At 44.9% G+C, this 23435-nt stretch overlaps 1 protein-coding gene across 1 annotated transcript in view; it reads right to left on the reverse strand.

Moving 5' to 3' along the window:
• Positions 1 to 878: 878 nt before the first annotated feature.
• The window catches only part of LOC147123196 (uncharacterized), a 90962-nt gene continuing 68405 nt past the window's right edge, over positions 879 to 23435 (reverse strand). The window contains exons 9-12 of the mRNA XM_085965614.1: positions 10831 to 10959; positions 9504 to 9635; positions 3449 to 3535; positions 879 to 3366 (exon numbers count right to left, since the gene is read on the reverse strand). Of these exons, the coding sequence (XP_085821740.1) occupies positions 3281 to 3366; positions 3449 to 3535; positions 9504 to 9635; positions 10831 to 10959 (434 nt within the window). The 3' untranslated portion in view covers positions 879 to 3280. The remainder of the gene's footprint in view (positions 3367 to 3448; positions 3536 to 9503; positions 9636 to 10830; positions 10960 to 23435) is intronic.

Genomic DNA, 23435 nt, shown 5'->3' on the forward strand with positions numbered 1-23435 from the left:
TCTGCATTACTGCTATGACAAAATGTTTGCCCTATGAACCATTAAACGTGGCAAGCCACAAACACCAAGCACACTGCCAATACTAGGTACCTGCTGGCTACTTGTTCACAAACTAATTTAAGGTGATTCCTGGGATGAATGCTTGTATCTACGTGCTGCAGAAGGCTGCACACAACCAGCATCAGCACCTGCAGACAATGGGTGTTGAGGAGATGGGAGATGTTAACCTTGACTCCTTACAAGGAGAGGAGATTCTAGACATGGAAGTGAGAGGGGGAGTTGAGGAAGTTTGGAAGCCTCGCTCAATTTCATGACCAGTATCATCCTTTCATTATTCTTTTTGCCCTTACTCAATTAAAGTAAACTGGGCTGAACTGTTAACAGGTAAACCTACAGACAAACAGTTGGAGGTATTCAAAGGAGTATTTGGTACAATACAAGACCAGTGCATACTCCTAACAGGAAAAAGCTCCACTTGTGTAGTTAGGCAAGCATGCTCCATAAATGAGGTAAGATACAGTAGATAAGAAGAGGCTTATACAAATACAAAGAACTCTGTCCCCCAAAAGGCTGTGGATGCTGGATCAATTGAAACCTTCAAGACGGAGATCAATAGATTTTTGTTAGGTATGGGTATCATGGGATATGGAGAGAAGGAGGGTAAATGGGGTTGAGGTAGAGATCAGTCATGATCTAACTGAATGGCAGAACAGGCTTGAGGGACTGAAATGCCTACTTCTGTTCCTATGTTCCTATTGACTCGGAATTGCTTTGGGACATTTTGAGAGCATGAAAGGCACTATATAAATGCACATTCTTTCTTAAATATCTAACTTCAGAAAACTATACTGAAGTTTACATGAACTGACACATTACAATTGTATTTTATAAATATACTTTTTCCTTTATTTAAAAAGTTTTAACAACGATAAGCATCAAAATCATACAAGTATATGTTCTTCAAATCAGTTTGATTAAGCTCAATGTTTATGTTAGACCCCAGTGAATTCTTTTTTGAGCTCTCTGAAATGACTATGGAACAGATTTATGCTGTTAGACATTGAAGGCAGTTAAAATGTGTTAAATATCCTGAAGCTACTGTGTTAGCAGAGCAGTTATTGTAATATCAGAACAAATTATTATTTTCACCTTAGAAATCGTAATAACATTATACAGTGCACCACTTGTTTTTATTTATGGAAATAAAAACATTGGACAGAGAAATACTTAAAACACAAAACAAAAGCTGAGTGTTTAATAGCTTGAGGACTCTTGCTCCAGAATACAACTCTCAGGTTCCTACATCACTAATATGAATTCATTGCTTGGTGGATGGTCCCCTTAAGAATATGTGCTGCTTTTGAAATAGTTCTCAAGGAACAGGATCGCATCATGCCATTAAATTTGAGTTAGTTGCCGGGAACAGGAATTTTCTTCTCTGGGCAGTATGGCAGTGCAGCATGTTGCTGAGGTATACGTTTGACCTTCACTCCATTGAGTTGTCATCTCTTGCACCTGCAGAAGTGGGAAGAAAATCTTTTGGACTTGGACGTAGGGAACATGATATCGGAACTTGCTGACAATGCAAAAGTAGGAGATTTGTCAAACAGCAGGAGGACTGTAAAAGACTTCAGGAGGACTTAAGCAGGTTAGTAGAATGAACAGGCAGGTGGTAGATGCAATTCAATGTGGAGAAGTGTGAGGTAATTAATTCTGGGACAAAAAACAAGGAATCGGAGTATACACTCATGATCAGAAGGATCTTGGGATACAAATACACAATTCCCTGAGAGTGTAAGTGCAGGTATATAAAGCCACAAAAAAGGGCAATAGCAGTTTGAGTTTTACAAATCGGGGCATTAAGTACAATAGTACAGAGAAAATGCTAAATTAATACAAAGCAATGGCTAGATCACAGTTCGCCACCATCTAGAAGGACAAGGGCAGCAAGTGTATAGGAACACCATCTCCTCCAAGTTCCATTCACACCATCCCAACTTGGACATATGTCATTGTTCCTTTATCGTCACTGGGCCAAAATCCTGGAACTCCCACATCCCAAGAATGAATTTTAAAATAAACAAGGAATGGTTGCAGTGGAAACCATTGAATCTTTTAAGGGAAACTGGATGACTATTTGAACTAGAAGATGATACAGGGCAATGGAGTACAACAGGGCAGTGGGATTATTTTTGGATTTCTTGAGCAAAGAGCCAGTATAGACAGCTTCAATGAAGAAAACATCTTTGGTTTGGTGATTTTACATTCTTGACAAAGTTCTGGGGAAAGAAACATAGAAACATAAAAGATAGGAGCAGGAGTAGGCCATTCGGCCCTTCGAGCCTGCTCCGCCATTCAACGAGATCATGGCTGATCATCCAAACTCTAGCACCCGGTCCCTACACCGACAGCCATCCCACACAAGCCCTATCCCTGCAACCCCACGGATTTAATTCCCCCTAACACGAAGGGCCAATTTTTTTATCATGGCCAATCAACCTAACCCGCACATCTTTGGACTGTGGGAGGAAACCGGAGCACCCGGAGGAAACCCACGCAAACCCACGAAACTCATCCTCTCAATTGCAGAAGATACCTGGCAGGAGGGACTAAGAAGTGAGGAAAACTGGAGGGAAAAGGAAATAACATATTCCCTCCATCTCCCCCCACTCCTTAAGATACTAATAGAGTAAACCTGCTGTTTAACTCAAATAATCCATGAAGAAACATCATTAAAATTAAGAATGGAAAATGACGGGGTGCAAGATTGCAATTTCCTTGTGATTGCAGCTCCCCAATGGAAGTGTGGGATTTTGGAATCAAGCCAAGTAGTGTAAGTCACATGATTATTTGGCACCACCTCACTCTTCCTCCTACTGTTCTAGCTGTTGTATTTCAATAGGTTTTGCTAATCACACAGTAAAAGCACATTCAGTTCAATATTCATATCTTGAAACTAAAAACGGTGTACAAATAGTTGGCAGTCTGGAACCTTCTCCAATTATGAATTAATGTTTTATTATGAAACCCATACTAATGATTCACAAGTCCCACCACAGACTGAACAGTATATATTAAAGGATTATTAAGTATTAACAAATCTGCTCAAAACATATGATTAAATTGTATTCAGGAACTTATACACTTTATGTTTTAGACACAGTTTACATTATGAAATGAGACTCAGTTTGTTGAGCCTTTGTAGAAAGAATACAACTGGAGTGGAACACTCCGAAAATAGAATCACAGGCCTGGCGATTCCACTTTGGAAATGCTGTTCTCACAAACACAAGATTTTTCTCTTTTTGTTGTGTCCAGCAGCATTAGTGCTGTGGCTGTGATCGCTGCGAAGATCTGGAGTGTCTGCTGAGGGGAGAAAACAGCATCAGTTCAAGTGACCAACTGATTATAGAGGAAAGTTAACAACTAACAAAATTAACTCACTCACCTGAAGTGAGTAGCAGGCGGTTTTCATTCCCAGCAGCTGAGGAAACATTCCTGGCCTGCTTTGGCAAAGAGCCAAGTGATGGCACATCTTGATAATCAAAAACAAAAAGATAGTTTCATATTCATTGTCAAATATTCATTGCAATTTTCAAAATAGGAACAAAAGAATGAGAATAGGCCATTCGGCCCATCAAGCCTGCTCCACTATTTTTGTTCATCAAGGCTGCTCTACATATTTAATCCAAATTCTCTGTCTTTTCTCCATATCCTTTAGTTCCCAAGTAAATATTTATCATATTTTTGAACAGCTAAAATAACTTTGCAGCTATGACCTTCTGGATCAGTGCATTCCAGATTCTCACAGCCCTTTGTGTGAAAACACTTTCCCCATTACAAACTCTAAGGTAACTGGAGTAATTTTATGAGTTTTCCCTTCCAACGGGGAGCCATATCAGGAAATAGGCACATGCCCACCAGAAGACATTAAAATGAATGAGCAGACGGTCAAGGGACATCAAATGGCCAATAACGCACGCAGGGGTGGGGGAACCAAGGCATGGCACCAGGTGTGTGAACTTGTAAAATTACCCCTCATGTCCCCTTATTCTGGATTTCCCTATTAGAGGGAAGAATTATTCACTCTCTACCCTACCAGTTCTCTTCATTATTTAAAAAAACCTCAATCAGATCACCCCTTAACCATAACGTTGGGAGGAAATCGGAGGGACCAGAGAGAAACAGCTCAAAAGAGAAATACACTGGGCTCTAACATAAAGGCGCGTTGAACTTTATCAGAGAGCAGCTGAAAATGGCTGTATACACCATTTCTCTGCAGGTTCCAGCGGTCTCCCACTAAAGTTACAGCAGGAGATTGGGAAAATCCCTGAAGAACTTCCAAGCCAATATTTTGATCAATGTTCTGTACAACTTCAGTAGGATTTTCTTTATATTCTAAACCACTTGTGATGAAGCCCATCATTTCATTAGCCTTTTTGATTGCTTTTTGCACTTGGAAGCTAGCTTTTAATGACTTGTGTGACTCCACCCCCAAGTCCTTTGGTTTAGTTAACTCCTCCCCTCAGTGTTCCCTATCTAAATAATAATCTATTCTGCCATTCTTACGTCTACAGTGTACTACCTCCTATTTGGTTATGTTAAACTACATTTGCTTAAATCTACCTATGCCCTTCTGAAATTTTTGGTTCTTAATTTATTAACTGAAAACCTGGACATACTCCATTCCTTATCATTGAGTGACAATCTGCAAAAGTCTCTTTTATCCAAATTCTCTACCTCCTACCTCCCTACCAGTTTCCTATTTATGGAACAGGGCTATCTCCAATTTCATGTGCATAATTTTAGTTACACTCACCAGCGTGGAAACTTATCAGATGCTTTCTGAAAATACATGCATAGGTCACTGATTGATCCTCCTCTAGTCCACCACCTCAATGACTGTCAAAGAATTCTATTAAATTAGTTAGACATAACTTAATTTTCAGAAAACTATGCTAATTCTCCTTTGTTAGCTTGTAGCTTTTCAAGTGCTCACTTAGTCTGTCTCTGATTCGAGCAATTTTCCCACCATTGATGTTAAAGTATATACATATATGAGTCAAAAGTAATTGTCTGATTCTGCTGTTTATCACACTTTTATCATTCAACAAAGGAAAAGAATAAACATATTTCAAATTTATCTGCAGTCTGCAGGATCTGTGCTGTCGTTTCTCAGTACCGCTGCTGAAACCCTCAGCCATGCCTTTGTTCCCTCTAGATTTGACTATTCCAACGCACTCCTGGCCAGCCTCCCACATTCCACCCTATGTAACCTTGAGGTCATCCAAAACTCGGCTGCCCGTGTCCTAATTCGCACCAAGTCCCGTTCGCCCATCTCCCCGTGTTTGCTGACCTACCTTGGCTCCTGGTTAAGCAATGCCTCGATTTCAAAATTCTCATCCTTGTTTTCAAGTCCCTCCATGGTCTTGCCCCTCCCTATCTCTGTAATCTCCTTCAGCCCCACAACCCGCCGCCCCCCCCCCCGAGATATCTGCGCTCCTCTAATTCTGACCTCTTTAGCTTCCCTGATTATAATCGCTCAACCATTGGTGGCCGTGCCTTCTGTTGCCTAGGTCCAAAGCTCTGGAATTCCCTCCCTAAACCTCTCCACCTTGCTACCTCTCTTTCCACCTTTAAGGCGCTCCTTAAAACCTACCTCTTTGACCAAGCTTTTGGTCACCTGCCCCAAGTTAACCTTATGTGGCTCGGTGTCAAATTTTTTGTCTTAAAATACACCTGTGCAGTGCCTTGGGACGTTTTACTACGTTAAAGGCACTATATAAATACACGTTGTTGTTATTATATCAGCCAGATTCTAGTGCATAAAATAGTGCAGAAATGCACGTTACTTCATGTTTCTCAAGTTGGTGCCAAGAATATAGAAGATTGGACATTCAAATTTAGTTGACCTGTTCAGGCAAATTTTGCTAGTTCTCAGCTGATTCATGAGATAGAGCAAAGTGTAGCAGTGCAGAAGCAGAGCTCCATCTCATGGGGAATTGTACAAACTCCCAGCAATGATCCAGCCACAAATGCACAGATCATGGTGCAGCATGGACCGCAGCTATAGTACGGTTCCCCATATGAACATCCTGTCCTCCAAATCGAAGGAAGAAGCAGGGGGCAGCAGTGAGGAAAATAAATATTTGGGGCGAAGGGGAGAAAGTAGTTCACAGTACTGCAGCCTTACAAAGCAACATACTCTTTGATGCTGTATGGGTCAGTGAAGAAGGATATTACATTGCATTCTCATTTACAAACAAAACTCCTAAATTTGGGGGAAAATATTAACACTGCACTGTTCTAGGGTCCCAAAATCTTTAGCTTAAGTGGACATTCTGAGACGTCAGCTGAGCTCCTGCACACAGGGAATATACTAGCTTTAGGAACGGTAGCATATTGGTTATGTTGCTGGACTAATAACCCAGAGACGTGAATTCAAATCCCACCATGGCAGCTGGGGAATTTAAATTCAGTTATTTAAAGAATAAAAAGCTAGTATCAGTAATGGTAACCATGAAACTATTGGATTGTCATAAAAACCCATCTGGTTCACTAATGTCCTTTAGGGAAGGAAATCCTGGTCTGGCCTATATGTGACTCCAAACCCACAGCAATGAGGTTGACTCTTAACTGCTCTCTGAAATGGCCCAAGCCACTCAGTTGTAACAAATTGCTACCAGAAACAATAAGCATAAAACTGGACGGACCACCCGGCATCGACCTCGGCACTGGCTTCGAACATGACAGTGGCACACCCAGCCCAATCATTAACACTAGTCAAGCAACAGCCTGACAGAATCATACCTTTCAGCCAATGTCCCAAACTCTTCCAACACCATCCCTGGGTATGTCCTGTCACACCAGCAGGACAGACCCACCAGAGGGAGTGGCCCTGGGAGTCCTCAACATTGACTCCGGACCCCATGAAGTCTCATGGCTTCAGGTCAAGTATGGGCAAAGAAGCCTCCTGTTGATTACCACCTACCGCCCTCCCTCAGCTGATGAATCAGTACTCCTCCATGTTGAACACCACTTGGAAGAAGCACTGAGAGTAACAAGGACACAAAATGTACTCTGGGTGGGGGACTTCAATGTCCATCACCAAGAGTGACTCAGTAGCACCACTGCCGGCCGAGTCCTGAAGGACATAGCTACCAGTCTGGGCCTGCGACAGGTGGTGTGAGAACCAACACGAGGGAAAAACTTACTTGACCTCGTCCTCACCAATTTACCTGTCACAGATGCATCAGTCCATGACAGCACAGTCCTTGTGGAGACGAAGTCCCATCTTCACACTAAGGACACCCTCCATCATGTTGTGTGGCAATACCACCGTACTAAATGGGATAGATTCAGAACAGATCTAGCAGCTTAAAACTGGGCATCCATTAGGTGCTGTGGACCATCAGCAGCAGCAGAATTGTATTCCACCACAATCTGTAACCTCAAGGCCCGGCATATCCCTCACTCTACCATTATCATAAAACCAGGGGCCAATCCTGGTTCAATGAGGAGTGCAGAAGAGCATACCAGGAGCAGCACCAGGTGTACCTAAAAATGAGGTGCCAACCTGGGGAAGCTGCAACACAGGACTACATGCATGCTAAACAGTGCTAGCAGCATGCTATAGACAGGGCTAAGCAACCTTACAATCAATGGATCAGAAAAAGCTCTGCAGTCCTGCCACATCCAATCATGAATGGCAAAGGCTATAGGCCCCGATAATATCGCGGCTGTCGTGCTGATGACCTGTGCCCCAGAACTAGCTGAACCTCTAGCCAAGCTGTTCCAGTACAGCTACAACACTGGCATCTACCTGACAATGTGAAAACTGCCTAGGTATGTCCTGTCCACAAAAAGCAGGACAAATCAAATCCGGCCAATTACCGCTCCATCAGTCTACTCTCAATCATCAGCAAAGTGATGGAAGGCATCATCGACAGTGCTATCAAGTGGTACTTACTCACCATCAACCTGCTCACGATGCTCAGTTTGGGTTCTACCAGGACTACTCAGCTCCAGACCTCAGTACAGCCTTGGTCCAAATATGGAAAAAAAAAGAGCTGAATTCCGGAGGTGAGGCGAGAGTGATTGCCCTTGACATCAAGGCAGCATTTGACCGAGTGGGGCATCAAGGAGCCCTAGTAAAATTGAAGTCAATGGGAATTCGGGGGAAAACTCTCCACTGGCTGGAGTCATACCTAGCACAAAGGAAGATGGTTGTGGTGGTTAAAGGTCAATCATCACAGCCCCAGCACATCGCTGCAGGAGTTCCTCAGGGCAGTGTCCTAGGCCCAACCATCTTCAGCTGCTTCATCAATGACCTTCCATCCATCATAAGGTCAGAAGTGGGGATGTTCACTGATGATTACACTGTGTTCAGTGCCATTGGCAACTCCTCAGATAATGAAGCTGTCCGTGCCCGCATGCAGCAAGACCTGGACAACATTCAGGCTTGGGCTGATAAGTGGCAAGTAACATTCGAGCCACAAGTGGCAGGCAATGACTATCTCCAACAAGTGAGAGTCCAACCACCGCCCCTTGACATTCAACGGCATTACCATTGCCGAATCCCCCACTATCAACATCCTGGGGGTCACCATTGACCAGAAACTTAACTGAACCAGTTACATGAATACGGTGGCAACAAGAGCAAGTCAGAGGCTGGGTATTCTGCAGCGAGTGACCCACCTCCTGACTCCCCAAAGTCTTTCCACCATCTACAAGGCACAAGTCAGGAGTGTAATGGAATACTCTCCACCTGCCTGGATGAGTGCAGCGCCAACAACACTCAAGAAGCTCGACACCACCCAGGATAAAGCAGCCCGCTTGATTGGCACCCCATCCACCAACGTAAACATTCACTCCCTCCACCACCAGCGTACTGTGGTTGCAGTGTGTACCATCTACAAGATGCACTGCAGCAACTCGCCAAGGCTTCTTCAGCAGCACCTCCCAAACCCGCGACCTCTTCCACCTAGAAGGACAAGGGCAGCAGGCGCATGGGAACACCATCACCTGCAAGTGTTCCTCCAAGTTACACACAATCCTGACTTGGAAATATATCGCTGTTCCTTCATCGTCGCTGGGTCAAAATCCTGGAACTCCCTCCCTGACAGCACTGTGGGAGTACATTCACCATATGGACTGCAGCGGTTCAAGAAGGTGGCTCACCACCACCTTCTCCAGGGCAATTAGGGATGAGCAATAAATGCTGGCCTTGCCAGCATCGCCCACATCCCAGTAACAAATTTTTAAAAAATTTATGGGATTAGCATCCTGCTGGCCTTTTAAATAATTCCTTCCCAGCTGAAAAAACACAGCTGAATAAACAGGGCTCTTGCAGTTTTCACCCTTTGCTCTCATCCAGTGTATTATACATTCAATATTACTTTCTGTTTTGTTGAAGTGCAAAAAGAATATTGTACATAGGCAATATGATTTTTTTTGTTAATCCCTATAAAATCAACTGAAAACAATGTTCTTTGGTAAAATACCTGAAAGGCGGTGATGTGTCAGAAATGCCTCATTTACTGCAGGTTGCAGAAAGTTTGCATATTCATCAGCTGGAACACCCGCACTGTTTGGTTGTTGTAGATTACCATATAATTGGATAGAATCATGCATTCCTTGAAGTGTTCAAAAGTAATACATTACAGATTACATTAGGTTAGGTGTAACAGTTTGCCTGCTGTCATATTTAAAGTTCACTAAAAATGACTAAACATTAACACAATTTGAGAGCTCAATACCAAAATTATTGACATCAATAGAAAAGTTATTAAAAAAAAGTGCCAAAGTGCTGAATAGCTCTGGAGAATCTAACAGTTTCAGATTTCAGGCACCCAGGCCGAAAAATGAGATTGCACCCAAATCGGGGCACGATCCAAGTGCATCGTCCATGCTAAAGAGGCCAGTGGCAGGACCACAGGAAATCAGTCCACCAGCCTCATTAGTATAGTACCGGTGAGCTGCACGCGTTAGTCGCAACCCGGAGACAGCTCGCTTGTTGTTTGGGGGAGCGAGCGAGATTAGTCCAAGGACAGCAGATAAGCCCGGGGTGGGAGGTCAATTGAAGGAGGCCGAGTGGTGGCAGGCAGCTGTCCACAGTTGTAATCTCTAGCTCCACATTTTAGGTAAGTAAAAAGTTCTTTACTTACCTAAAGTTTTGGTGGCAGCCTCCAGCAATCCCTTTAAACGTTGTTGGTTTGGCTACTGTGCACCTGAGAAAACTGTCACTCACGAACCAATTTCAGAACGGAATCTGAAAAAGTCGTCAGGCCCCCGATTTGCATAGGTAATGGACCCAACACCAGTTTCAGGCAGGCGCTCTGGATGACTACAGGGCACCCTAACCAGTGCAGCACACTTCCAGCACGGAATGAGTGCACACACACACGCCATATTGGACTCTTCTCTTCAGCACCCGTTTTGGTCCTGAAAAATGGGCACTACACAAACATATTTCAAACATTTCTAGGTGAGGTATAGCATGGGTTAGATATAGAATAAAGTTCTCTCTAGTCTGCCCCAATAATATGCTATAATTAGCATATTCATGCCACATGGGTTAAATGAGTTCAACATGCAAAAATCTGCCAGCTTTGACCCATAGGGTCTGATCAGGGGCTGTGGGGCCGTGATTTCTCAACCAATGCTCCATACAAGTGCCACTCCTCACCGGGAGTGCTTAATCTGGAAATTAGCCCTTAAACTCCTTGTTTCAGTAAAGTGAAGCAGTAGTAGGCCTAGACGAGCACTGTGCGATATTTTATAAACTATAGTATCAAAGAATTTAAGGAAGATGTTTAATAGGTTAAATACCTGAAGGATGGTGCGGTGTTAACGAGGCTTCATTTACTGCAGGGTGAATGTTTGCATATTCATCTGATGAAGCACCGTCACTGTTTTGTCGTTTTGAACTGTCGGGTGGTGGTGTAATTAGATGAGCTCCTTCATAAAACAGAAGAATTGGTAATAATATATTTGTAATAATGAACTTCTCCCATCATTCAGGTTTGTGCACATTTAGGTATCCTTGCATCCCCTCCCCCAGTTACATGCATTAAGAAGGTTGTTCAAGTCTGTCTAATTTACACTGATATCTAATCATGGGCCGGGAATTTCCTCGGAGCTGTTCCCGCTGTAACTTTGCAAGAAGTGCGGCAGAAATTTAATTTACTTTTTGAGGGATATTAAACATAAAGATGATCTGCAACAAGTACGTATTTTGAAATATTTCTGTTTCCCAAACTTGGGTCAGTTGGGAGCATTCACGCCTCCAATCCAGAAGGTTGCGGGTTGATAATCCCACCTCAGGACTTGAGCAGATAATCTAAAATGACACTCCAGTGCAGTGCAGAGGGAGTGCTGCATTGTCAGAGGCGACGCACTTTAGACAAGACTTTAAACCAAGGCTCCATCTGCACAATCAGGTGGACATTAAAGATCCCATGGCATCATTCGAAGAAGAGTAGACGTCTTGGTGTCTTTGCCAACATTCATCCATCATCCAACACCACCAAAAAAAACAGATTAACAAGTCATTCCTCTTATTGCTGTATACAAATTAGCTGAAGCATTTACCTACATTATAACAGTGACTGCATTTGAAAACTAATTGAAACATTTGCCCAGAGATGTGACAAGGCGCTATATCAATACAGGTTTTTATTTGTTCTAAACAGAGCGATCCCACAAACTCCAGCTTTATGGAGCATACACTGCAGTATTTGTACAACTAAATGCAAGACACATAGATACATAGATACATAGAAGATAGGAGCAGGAGTAGGCCATTCGGCCCTTCGAGCCTGCTCCGCCATTCAATGAGATCATGGCTGATCATCCAAATTCAGTACCCGGTCCCTGCCTTCTCCCCATATCCCTTGATCCCTTTAGCCTTAAGAAATATATCCAACTCTTTCTTGAATATACTTAATGAACTGGCCTCCACCGCCCTCTGTGGCAGAGAATTCCACAGGTTCACCACTCTCTGGGTGAAGAAATTCCTCCTCATTTCAGTCCTACATGGCTTACCCCTTATCCTTAGACTATGACCCCTGGTTCTGGACTCCCCGGCCATCAGAAACATCCTCCCTGTATCTAGTCTGTCCAGGCCTGACAGAATTTTATAGGTTTCGATGAGATCCCCTCTCAATCTTCTAAACTCCAGTGAGTATAAGCCCAATCGACTCAATCTCTCCTCATACGTCATTCCTGCCATCCCAGGTATCAGCCTGGTGAATCTTCGCTGCACTCCTTCCAAGACATTAAGAACTATACAAATCCTGAAGTACAAATCGTTCTAAATTAATATAGATTTTCAAAAAAGAGATTAAACATAAAGATGATCTGCAAGAAGCACTTATTCATATTAGGAATTACTATAGAGTTACGGCCCCCTCTGTTTGGGCACTGGACAAGTACACCTTGCCTGAAGTCTACTGCATCTGTCCAAGGTAAGGATCACCCAGAGTTGGTGGGCCAGGCCATTAACTGTGCCTGGTGCAGGGCTGCCTTCTGGCAAGAAAGGGCAGAAATAGGATCTAAATTCTGTAATTAATCACAAAGGTGAGGAAAATTTGCCCCACTTTCTTCTTTAACAGAATGTAAAGAGGTGTTTGGCCTTATACTTACATAAGCTTTTGAACATGCTTTTACGCAACAAGGGTGTGATGACTAACATCATCACCCGAGCTTGCTTACTCACAACAGTATGACTGGATTCCAAAGGTCCAAGTTCTGCAATAATGCAAACATTCTAGACTTCGACCTGGTGACCAGAATGAGATTAAAACCACCACTCTGGGTAACAGTGTAAATACCTGATGTAAGGTTGGGTGTTACCAGTGAAGGGACACCTCATGAAAGAGCAGTAGTTCTACAAATCAGTATTTTAGATTCATTTCTGGTTAAAACTAAAAAACAGATGAATGTGAAGAGAAGTGTAAATGGCTTCATTACCTGAAGAATAGGGCAGATAGTTCTCATATAGTAGCTCTATATTAGATTTTTAAAGTGTACATTGTGATGTCTTCCATGAATTTAACAAAACAGATGTTTCTACAATAAAAATTGTGAATTGACTAATTGTATACAACAAGGGCTTAATGACGTCATTGAACGCACTTACCTGCTGCATGTCAGCAAAACTGGATTTCAAACTATTACAATAGCAAAATACTGTGGATGCTGGAAATCTGAAATAACAGAAAACGCTGGAAATACTCAGCAGGCCAGGCAGCATCCGTGGAGAGAGAAACAGAGTTAACGTTTCAGGTCTGGGACCCTTCATCAGAACTGGAAAAAGCTGGAGATGTAACAGATATTAAGCAGGTGCAGAGACGGGGGGGGGGGGGGGGAGGGGAGGAAGGAATTGAAGGAACAAACTGTTCTTGCAGGAAAGATAAAATGTTGCAAATGGGAATGGCAAAATCATACAGCATGAAAAATGGGGACAGGGGTTATAGTTTGAAATTGTTGAACTCAATGTTGAGTCCAGAAGGCTGTAAAGTGCCTAATCGAAAGATGAGGTGCTGTTCCAATTGTAATGTATGTACCTTTAAGGGGGAGAACTACTTTTTACAGCTCCTGTATCCTGTAGTACCAGCAGTGACCACACCTGTATATAAACCCTGAGCAGTGATCTGTACAGTCAGTTGCAGTTTGAACCCTCATTCAGTAAACACCTGTTGATCGTTCCCTGCAGTCTGTCGTCTGATTATTGAAGGACACAACATTAGATACACGGATATAACATTGGCGACGACGCAGATTCAAACCTACCTGCAACTCTGCATCACCTCCCAGGGATTCACTCCTGGAGAACAGTGGAAGGAGGTCAAGTCCAGAAGCACGGGCGTCGAACACGGGCAACCGTCCAGTCATCCAGCGGAGATTTGAGCATCGCAGGGGAGGCTGTCGAGAGCCAGGCTTGGCTTTCCAGTCACGGTGGTCCAGCGAAACGGGCTGGCAACAGGTACTGCGCAGACCCTTCCCGGACAGCGGCGGCTAGAACCGACCGAGCGGCACAGAAAAAGGCTGAGCAGCGTCGACGGGGGAGAAAGAGAGGGCAGAGCGCACAGGGCGCAACCGGTGTTCAGGACCGAGCGGCGTCAACGGGGAGAGAGAGGAGAGAGAGCAGAGCGCAGCCGGTGTTCAAGGGCTGAGCAGCGTCAACGGGGGAAGAGAGGCGCGCAGGAAAACGCGAGGCGCTGCCATTGCCACGAGGACCGCAGAGAGCGGCATTGGCAGCAGTGCAGGAGCAGCGCACGAAACCCACAGGGTGTCGCCATTTGCCACGAGGACCGCCGAGAGCGGCGTTGGCAGCAGCGCGGGAGACGCCATTTTAAGCCGCAGCGGGGAAGAAAGGAAAGCGCGGGAGACGCCATTTTAAGCCGCAGCGGGGAAGAAAGGAAAGCGCGGGAGACGCCATTTTAAGCCAGTCTAATCACACCCAAAAATGCCGAAGAGTGGCAGTATCACAGCGTTCGACAATGAAGTCGAAGATTGGACGACATATGTCGAACGCATAGAAATATACTGCAAGGCGAATGAAGTGCCAGATGACAAGAAAGCGCTGGTATTGTTGAATTCAATGGATGCAAAAACGTATGGCTTACTACGAAACCTAGTAACCCCAGAGAAGCCAGTAGAAAAGGATTTTGAAAACATAGTGTCAATCCTACAGGACCACTTAAACCCCACAGCGCTGCTGATAGCAGAAATATTTAAGTTTCACAAAAGGAACCAGCATAAAGATGAAAGTAATGCTGAGTATTTAACGGAACTGCGCAAGCTATCGAAACACTGCCAGTTTGGAACGGGACTAGCAGATACTTTAAGGGACAAGTTTGTGTGTGGGCTTCAAAGTGAAGGAACCCAGAAACGGCTTCTATCAGAAAAGGATCTTACGCTGGACAAGGCTTTCAGCATTGCAGTATCACACGAAGCAGCAGCACGGGGCACTGCAGAGATACAACGGAGACCGCAAGAATATGGCACAAATGAAATGTCATACGTAACAGTGAAGTGCTATCGCTGCAGCAGAACAACACACGACCATAATGATTGCTGGTTCAAGGACAAAGTGTGCAGACAGTGTGGAAAAGTAGGACACATAGCAAGAGGCTGCAGGTCGGGAAGGAAAACCAGCAGCAAGAAATCTCCACAGGAGAAGTACAAGAAGGTACATAAGGTGACGGAGAGTAGTTCAGACAAACAGAAGAGTGATAGAGACTCCGGAAGCAAGGAGCTGGGTTGTCCGAAACTACATAATGTGATCAAAACGGAGGATCACCAAACTATCTGGGTCACGCTCAAGATAGCAGCAGTCCAAGTGAAAATGGAATTGGACACAGGATCAGCCCTAACAGTCATAAACCGAAGGGACTACAAGCGGCTATTCTCACATATACCCTTGAGAGATACAAAGATTGTCTTGAAGACGTACACGGGGCAAAAAGTCTACCCCAAAGGAAAAATAAGGGTGAATGTTATATATAACGGCAAGGAAACACCAAAAATGGACCTATATGTATTGCCAGATGGAGGACCACCACTACTAGGATGTGAATGGATCCGGAAGATATAGCTAGATTGGCATTCCATACAAGCACTGACTGTAGATGCCAAAAAGGATGATGACGTCACACCTGGACGACTGTCAAAAATGCTAACTGACGCACAAGAAGTGTTCCAGCAGGGACTCGGAACACTAAAAGGCATAACAGCGACGATCAAAATAGAGGAAAATGCAAGCCCAAAGTTTTTTAAGGCCAGACCGGTACCTTATGCGATCCGCCCAGCCGTCGAAGCAGAGCTGGAAGGTTTGGAACGTTCAGGAGTACTGTCCAAAGTGGACTGGAGCGAGTGGGCTACACCCATCGTTCCTGTAATGAAGAGGTCGTTGAGTAATACGCCTGGGGAACCAAAGAAGGTTCGCATCTGTGGGGACTTTAAGGTGACAGTGAACCCAGTCCTTCACACTGTACAATATCCACTTCCGCGGATTGAAGATATTTTCGCCTCGCTATCTGGAGGGAAACGCTTCACTAAGATTGACCTGGCCCAGGCGTACCTGCAAATGGAGGTAGAAGAAGCCTCAAAACAGTACCTCACGATCAACACTCATAAAGGTCTCTACCAATACAACCGGCTGGTGTTCGGGGTAGCATCAGCTCCGGCTATTTGGCAAAGGGCAATGGAACAAGTCCTGCAAGGGATTCCAGGGACCCAGTGTTATTTGGACGACATCCTGGTCACGGGCGAAAATGACAGTGATCACCTCGCCAACCTGGAGCAGGTGCTCACTAGATTGAAGGAATATGGGCTCCGAGCTAATCGCCACAAATGCGAGTTTTTCCAGAAGCAGATCTTGTATTGTGGCCACGTTATTGATAAAGAGGGATTACATAAGTCTCCTGAAAAGATTGAGGCAGTAGTCAAGGCTCCAGCACTGGAAAATGTGTCACAACTGAGGTCGTTCCTCGGGCTGGTGAACTACTACCATAAGTTCTTGCTGAATTTGTCTACCGTACTACACCCACTGAACACCCTACTGCAAACGGGGGTACCATGGAAGTGGAGTGACGAATGTAAACGAGCTTTCCAGAAGAGCAAAGCATTGATCACATCAAAAGAGGTGTTGGCTCATTTCAACCCAGCACTACCAATTCGGTTGGTGTGTGATGCATCACCCTATGGCATTGGAGCGGTGCTGTCGCACAAATTCCCGGACGGCTCGGAGAAGCCAGTAGCCTTTGCGTCTCGGTCACTAACCTCAGCCGAGCGTAACTACGCCCAGATTGACAGGGAGGCCCTCAGCCTAGTGTGGGGAGTGAAAAAGTTCAATCACTATCTGCACGGGCAGAAGTTCACCTTGCTGACTGACCATCAACCACTTGTCTCCATCTTTAATCAAAAGAAGGGCGTTCCGGTGATGACTGCGCAACGGCTACAAAGATGGTCCCTTTTTCTAGGGGCGCACCAATATGAAATCGAATATAAGGGCACGAAACAGCATGGAAACGCTGATGGGCTATCACGCCTGCCACTGCCTACTGCGGAGGAAGCACCAGCAGTGGATCCTGTCGAAATATTTCATTCGACTATAATTGAATGCTTGCCAGTAACTAACGCTGGTATAGAGAAGGAGACCCGAAATGACCCGACACTGTCTCGGGTATATGATTTGACAGTGAAGGGATGGCCAGCACATGGCGACTCACTGTTGCCAGCATTCTCATCCAGAAGAGAACAGTTGTCAGTATGCCAGGGGACCTTGATGTGTGGATCCCGAGTGGTAATTCCACCCAAGTTAAGGGAGAGAGTGCTCAATGAGCTTCACAAATGTCATCTGGGAGGGGTGAAAATGAAAAGCCTTGCTAGGGCTTGTGTGGTGGCCGGGGATCGATCAGCAAATCGAGGACCTGACAAAGAGCTGCTCAGGATGCCAGAAGGTCCAAAATGCACCACCACATGCCCCTCTACACCCATGGGAGTGGCCCTCATCTCCATGGCAACGGGTGCATATTGATTTTGCTGGTCCATTCATGGACTCAATGTTTTTAATAGCCGTGGATGCGCACTCGAAATGGCCTGAGGTGATCAAAATGTCCTCCACCACCACGGAGAAAACTATTGCAGTCCTACGGACCATTTTTGCCAGGAACGGCTTGCCAGAGCAGATTTGCTCTGATAACGGACCACAGTTTGTGTCCGAAGAGTTTCGAAGATTTATGAAAATGAATGGGGTAAGGCATTACACATCCGCCCCGTATCATCCAGCCACAAATGGATTGGCTGAGAGGTTCGTACAAACCTTTAAAAAAGCAGTAAAGGCCATGTGCGATGACAACATTCCACTGCAGCATAAGGTGGACAATTTCCTGTTAGCCTACAGAAATGTGACACATGCAGTCACCAACCAGGCCCCGGCCATGATGTTCTTTAACCGAAGGTTGAGATCTCGTCTGGATTTGCTCAGACCAAATGTACGAAGAGATGTTGAGAGTAAGCAATTCCAGCACATCAATGAGAAGCCAACAAGGAGCTTCAATGTAGGGCAACCAGTCTTGGCCCGCGACTACTGAACAGAGAAATGGCAACCAGGAACAATATGCACACGGCAGGGGCCACTAATGTACACAGTGGATGTTGGGGAGAACATTGTGAGACGCCATGCTGACCAGATCCTAGAGTCACAGGAACGAGTCAACCCCATGTCTCGGCCATACGTACCTGGTGAGGAACCCGACGTACAGGTCGCATCTACCTCAGAAACAATAGCATTGGAAGCTGATGAATCAACTGACGACAGGGTGTTAGAATCGCCTCCGCACCAAGAGCGAGACACTCGGGAAAGGCGTTATCCAGAAAGAATCAGGAAGCCTCCCCAAAGACTGAATTTATAAATAGACTATTTTCAGTTAATGTTGCATGTTAAAAGTGTTAATTGTAATTAGTTTGATATTTAATTGTTAAATGAGTGTTATGGTACTGTTAATCTAAAAGGGGAGGAATTGTAATGTATGTACCTTTAAGGGGGAGAACTACTTTTTACAGCTCCTGTATCCTGTAGTACCGGCAGTGACCACACCTGTATATAAACCCTGAGTAGTGATCTGTATAGTTAGTTCTAGAGTAACCCTCATTCAGTAAACACCTGTTGATCGTTCCCTGCAGTCTGTTGTCTGATTATTGAAGGACACAACATTAAGATACATGGATATAACACCTCGAGCTTACATTGAGCTACATTGGAACAATGTAATAGGCTGAGGACAGAGAGATCAGAGTGGGAGTGAAGCGGTGAATTAAAGTGACAGGCGACCGGAAGATTTTCCCAAGATCCACAAACAGGACTGCCCCGGTAGACCCATCGTTTCAGCCTGTTCTTGCCCCACGGAATTTATCTCTTGCTATCTCAACTCTATTTTTTCACCCCTTGTCCAGTCTCTTCCCACCTATAATTCGCGACTCTTCCGACGCCCTCCGTCACTTTAACAGTTTCCAGTTTCCTGGCCCCAACCGTCTCCTTTTCACCATGGACGTCCAATCCGTCTACACCTCCATCCCCCACCAGGATGGCCTGAGGGCGCTCCGCTTTTTCCTTGAACAGAGGCCCAACCAGTCCCCATCCACCACTACCCTCCTCCACCTGGTTGAACTTGATCTCACGTTGAACAACTTCTCCTCTGACTCCACTCACTTCCTCCAAATTAAAGGTGTTGCTATGGGAACCCGCATGAGCCCTAGCTATGCCTGCCTTTTCATGGGCTATGTGGAACATTCTTTGTTCCAGTCCTACTCAGGTCCCCTTCCTCACCTCTTTTTTCCGGTACATCGATGACTGTATCGGTGCCATTTCCTGCTCTCGCCCTGAACTAGATAAGTTAATTCACTTTACTTCCAATTTCCACCCTTCCCACATCTTCACATGATCCATCTCCGACTCTTCTCTTCCCTTCCTTGACTTCTCCATCTCCATTTCTGGCGATCGGCTTTCGACAAACATCCACTACAAGCCCACTGACTCCCACAGCTACCTGGACTACACTTCCTCCCACCCCACTTCCTGTAAGGACTCTATTCCATTCTCCCAGTTTTTCCATCTCTGCCGCGTCTGTTCTGACGATGCCACTTTCCATACCAGTGCTTCCGACATGTCTTCCTTTTTCCTCAACCAAGGATTCCCCTCTACTGTGGTTGACACGGCCGTTGACCGTGTCTGTTCCATTTCCTGCACTTCTGCTCTCACCCCTTCCCCTCCCTCCCAGAACCATGATAGGGTTCCCCTTGTCCTCACCCTTCACCCCACCAGCCTCCACATTCAACGGATCATCCTCCGCCATTTCCGCCACCTCCAACATGATCCCACACATCTTCCCCTCACCTCCCCTTTCAGCATTCCGAAGGGTCCGCTCCCTCCGCGACACCCTGGTCCACTCCTCAATCACCCCCAACAGCCCTTCCCTTTTGCCTGGCACCTTCCCGTGCAAGCGCAGGAGATGCAACACATGCCCTTTTACCTCCTCCCTTCCCATTGTTCAGGGCCCCAAACATCCCTTCCAGGTGAAACAGCGATTTACTTGTACTTCTTGCAATTTAGTATACTGTATTCGCTGCTCACGATGCGGTCTCCTCTACATTGGGGAAACCAAACGCAGATTGGGCAATTGCTTTGCGGAACACCTCCGTTCAGTCCTGAGTTTCTGGTCGCCTGTCACTTTACTTCACCGCTTCACTCCCACTCTGATCTCTCTGTCCTCAGCCTATTACATTGTTCCAATGTAGCGCAACGTAAGCTCGAGGAACAGCACCTCATCTTTCGATTAGGCACTTTACAGTCTTCTGGACTCAACATCGAGTTCAACAATTTCAAACTATAACCCCTGTCCCCATTTTTCATGCTGTATGATTTTGCCATTCCCATTTGCAACATTTTATCTTTCCTGCCTCTTACAAAAGCACACTTTGTTCCTTCAATTCCTTCCTCCCCCCCTCTCTCCACGGATGTTGCCTGGCCTGCTGAGTTTTTCCAGCATTTTCTGTTGTTATTTTTGATTTCAAACTACCTCAGTCCCACTGCTGTCAAAATCCTTATCCACTCTTTTGTCACCTGTAGGCTTGATTTCTAGCATGTCCTGCTTGCTGGCTTCCCATCTCCTCCATCCAAAAACTACAATTTCTTCAAACTTTGCTGCCTGTACTACGTCCTGCTTTCCCCTCACCTTGCCCTCACTAATCTACACTAACTCCTAATGCATTGAATTTAAATTCCTCTTCCTCATCTTTAAATCTCTACAAGGCCTCACTCACCCTACCCTTTTGAACTTCTTCCAGCCTTATGTTCCCTCCCACTCCATTCACTGCTCTGACTTTTGTGCATCCCTCCTCCCTTTGGTCCACCATTAGTGACACAGCTTTGTCTGAAACCCCCGCCGTAACGTTCACCTCCCTGCCGGACTTTAAAACTGATATTATTATAGGTGCTGGTAGTGGCTGGGGTGCTTCCTAAAGTGTTACCCCCATGTTAACGCAGAAACAAGGAGAAGTGCCTTTTAATATTTATCTAGAATTTAGACCTGATCCCTGGTTGTCTAATTGTTGGGGGGTGGGGTGTGGGCAGAGATATGCATTTTCAATGTGGAGATGAGTCCATCACATCCCTGGTAGTCTGGTGAAGGGGAAAAATACCAAAGGGAAGGGAGTACATGGCCTCCTGGTGTTAACCTGTATATCTGCTGTCTCTATCTGCAGTCTACGCAAGTTGCTTAGCATAGTGGCTCTCAAACTTTTTTGGTTGAAGGACCCCTTTTCAACTCGATTGGTAATCACGGACTCCCCATCTAAATTATAATACTATATAATACTCATAACATGAAGGTGCTGCATGTAAAGAGCATTTAATAATGCTTTTAAGAAAACCGGTGTTTAGTAACAGATATCGGTGAGATGGGTGCCTGTTTTTCATTGCAGGGTCTGTCTATCCTCGGTGTGATGTTTGATAGTTTATTAAAAGCTGCACCTGCTGTTCACTTTCCTACTTGTTACATTAATTTTAAGTACCGTCCTAAAAACTACTGCTCATCTACGAATTTTAATTACAAACCTTTTTTTAAAATATAATTTGAAATGAGCAAAAGCCTCAATTTTAATTCAATGCTGAAGAGCTAAAGAAGTGAAATTTAAAAAAACTCAAGACGAAAAAACCCTCCCAAAACAAACAGCTGCTTGAGTGATTGGGATCGTCTGCGTCACACCCGTCCGCGGACATGCACATCAAACAAACTGGATCTTTTCGCGGTCAGGGCTCTCCCAGCTAGTCAGGAGTAAGTCATTGCGTTTCCAGCTCTCAGCCAGTCTCTGCCATCTCCAGCCAGTGACACCAGAACCTGAACTCTCCTCTCCCCTGCTCCCAAAAAAACCAACAGCCAGGCAACGTGACAGGCCCCAAGTCTCCAGCAGCCCCACTCCCGCCACCGCGCAACTTCTCCAGAAATTTCCGTACATAAATCAGTGCTGCCGCGATAACGGGATTTCGGGTCGATTTAGCCCAGTTTCAACTCTCCGACATTAATGATCCAAGATTATCTCACGCAAATGTTTCAGGGAAACATTCTGCAACGAATAAAAACCTTGCTGCAGACTGCACAAAGCCAGCAGGAGATTCGCAGTGAACGATGGCAACTCACCCTTGGTTGAACTTTAAAACTTACCGACTCCCGATGAAATTTTTCTATTTTTCAGTCGCCCTTCGCCGCATTACAAGCCAGCCTCCTCATTACCAGTCCGCTCTCCACCCACAGACACCAATGAGGTCATTGGAAGGAACCCGAACGTTCTCTGGTCCCGCCTCCTCCCCAATCCGTACCGGTTCATTTTTACAGTCTGCAGTTTTTCAGGGATCTTCAACAATGAATAATTGATCAATGTTTCGCGGATCCCCTGGAATGTTTGAGAACCACTGGCTTAACATAGGGTAGCTTTTTCACCCATGTCAGGATGCACATGGCCCACAAGTCCCAAATGGTAGATGTTGATGCCCATACGACTTAAAGCCAGTCTGTAGCCTTACTATAAGAAAACAATTGTGCAACAACTGCTTACATTTGAACTGAATACTAAGTATGGATATAACTTCCTGGTGGTTTAGAGGAGAACATCTCCTTCCTGGCTGATGCAACTGGTGTGGGTTATAATTTGGATCTCAAAATCCCACAGCCTCTGAATCAGAGTACAAATGAGTTTATCCAAATATATCTTTCTAGGATGAGCTCATACAATGGAAATACCTGCATTATTGAACAGATGAATCCATGTTCAGATGGATTCTTGATTCTTTGTGGCACCAAGGAATATGTGGCACAGGCCATTTCTGCGGAATACAGTGCATATGTAACACATTCAGAATACCTTCTAGGACATTGTTTAGAAATCGTTGATAAAGAGTCCATTTTACTTGTTAAAATACATTCATTATTGGATGGAGCATTTTCATGTTCAAGTATTTTTATTAGTTGCGGAAGGCAGTTCAGCTTTAAGAGCTGAAGACTGCCATTTCGCAATTATTTTTAAATGTTTTTTTCAGAAGGTAGTTGAGATCTAAGAGCTAAAAACTGCCTATTTTTAAATGATTTTTTTTATTTTAGAAGGCAGTTCCCCATCAAGGGACCAACACTGCTTTCTAAAATTACAGCCTTGCTTTAAGACAGCACTGTTCTTGCTTCAGGGACACTACAGCTACACTACATTGGGCCTCCTGCTGAGAGTGGAGCTGTAAAAAGAGGGTTGCATGGTTAGTTTCGTGCTGCACTAATTTCAATTAGCAGGCAGCACCAAAATAGCGGTGCTGCCTACACTCTGAATTCAGGCGGCCGTTAACTGTGGCCGGCGGCTGCATCAGCAGGTTTTTGGCGGACTGG

The sequence above is a fragment of the Somniosus microcephalus genome, chromosome 2, assembly GCF_052327205.1.
Source record: "Somniosus microcephalus isolate GS21.2 chromosome 2, FLI_Smic_1.0, whole genome shotgun sequence".
Lineage (NCBI taxonomy): Eukaryota > Metazoa > Chordata > Chondrichthyes > Squaliformes > Somniosidae > Somniosus > Somniosus microcephalus.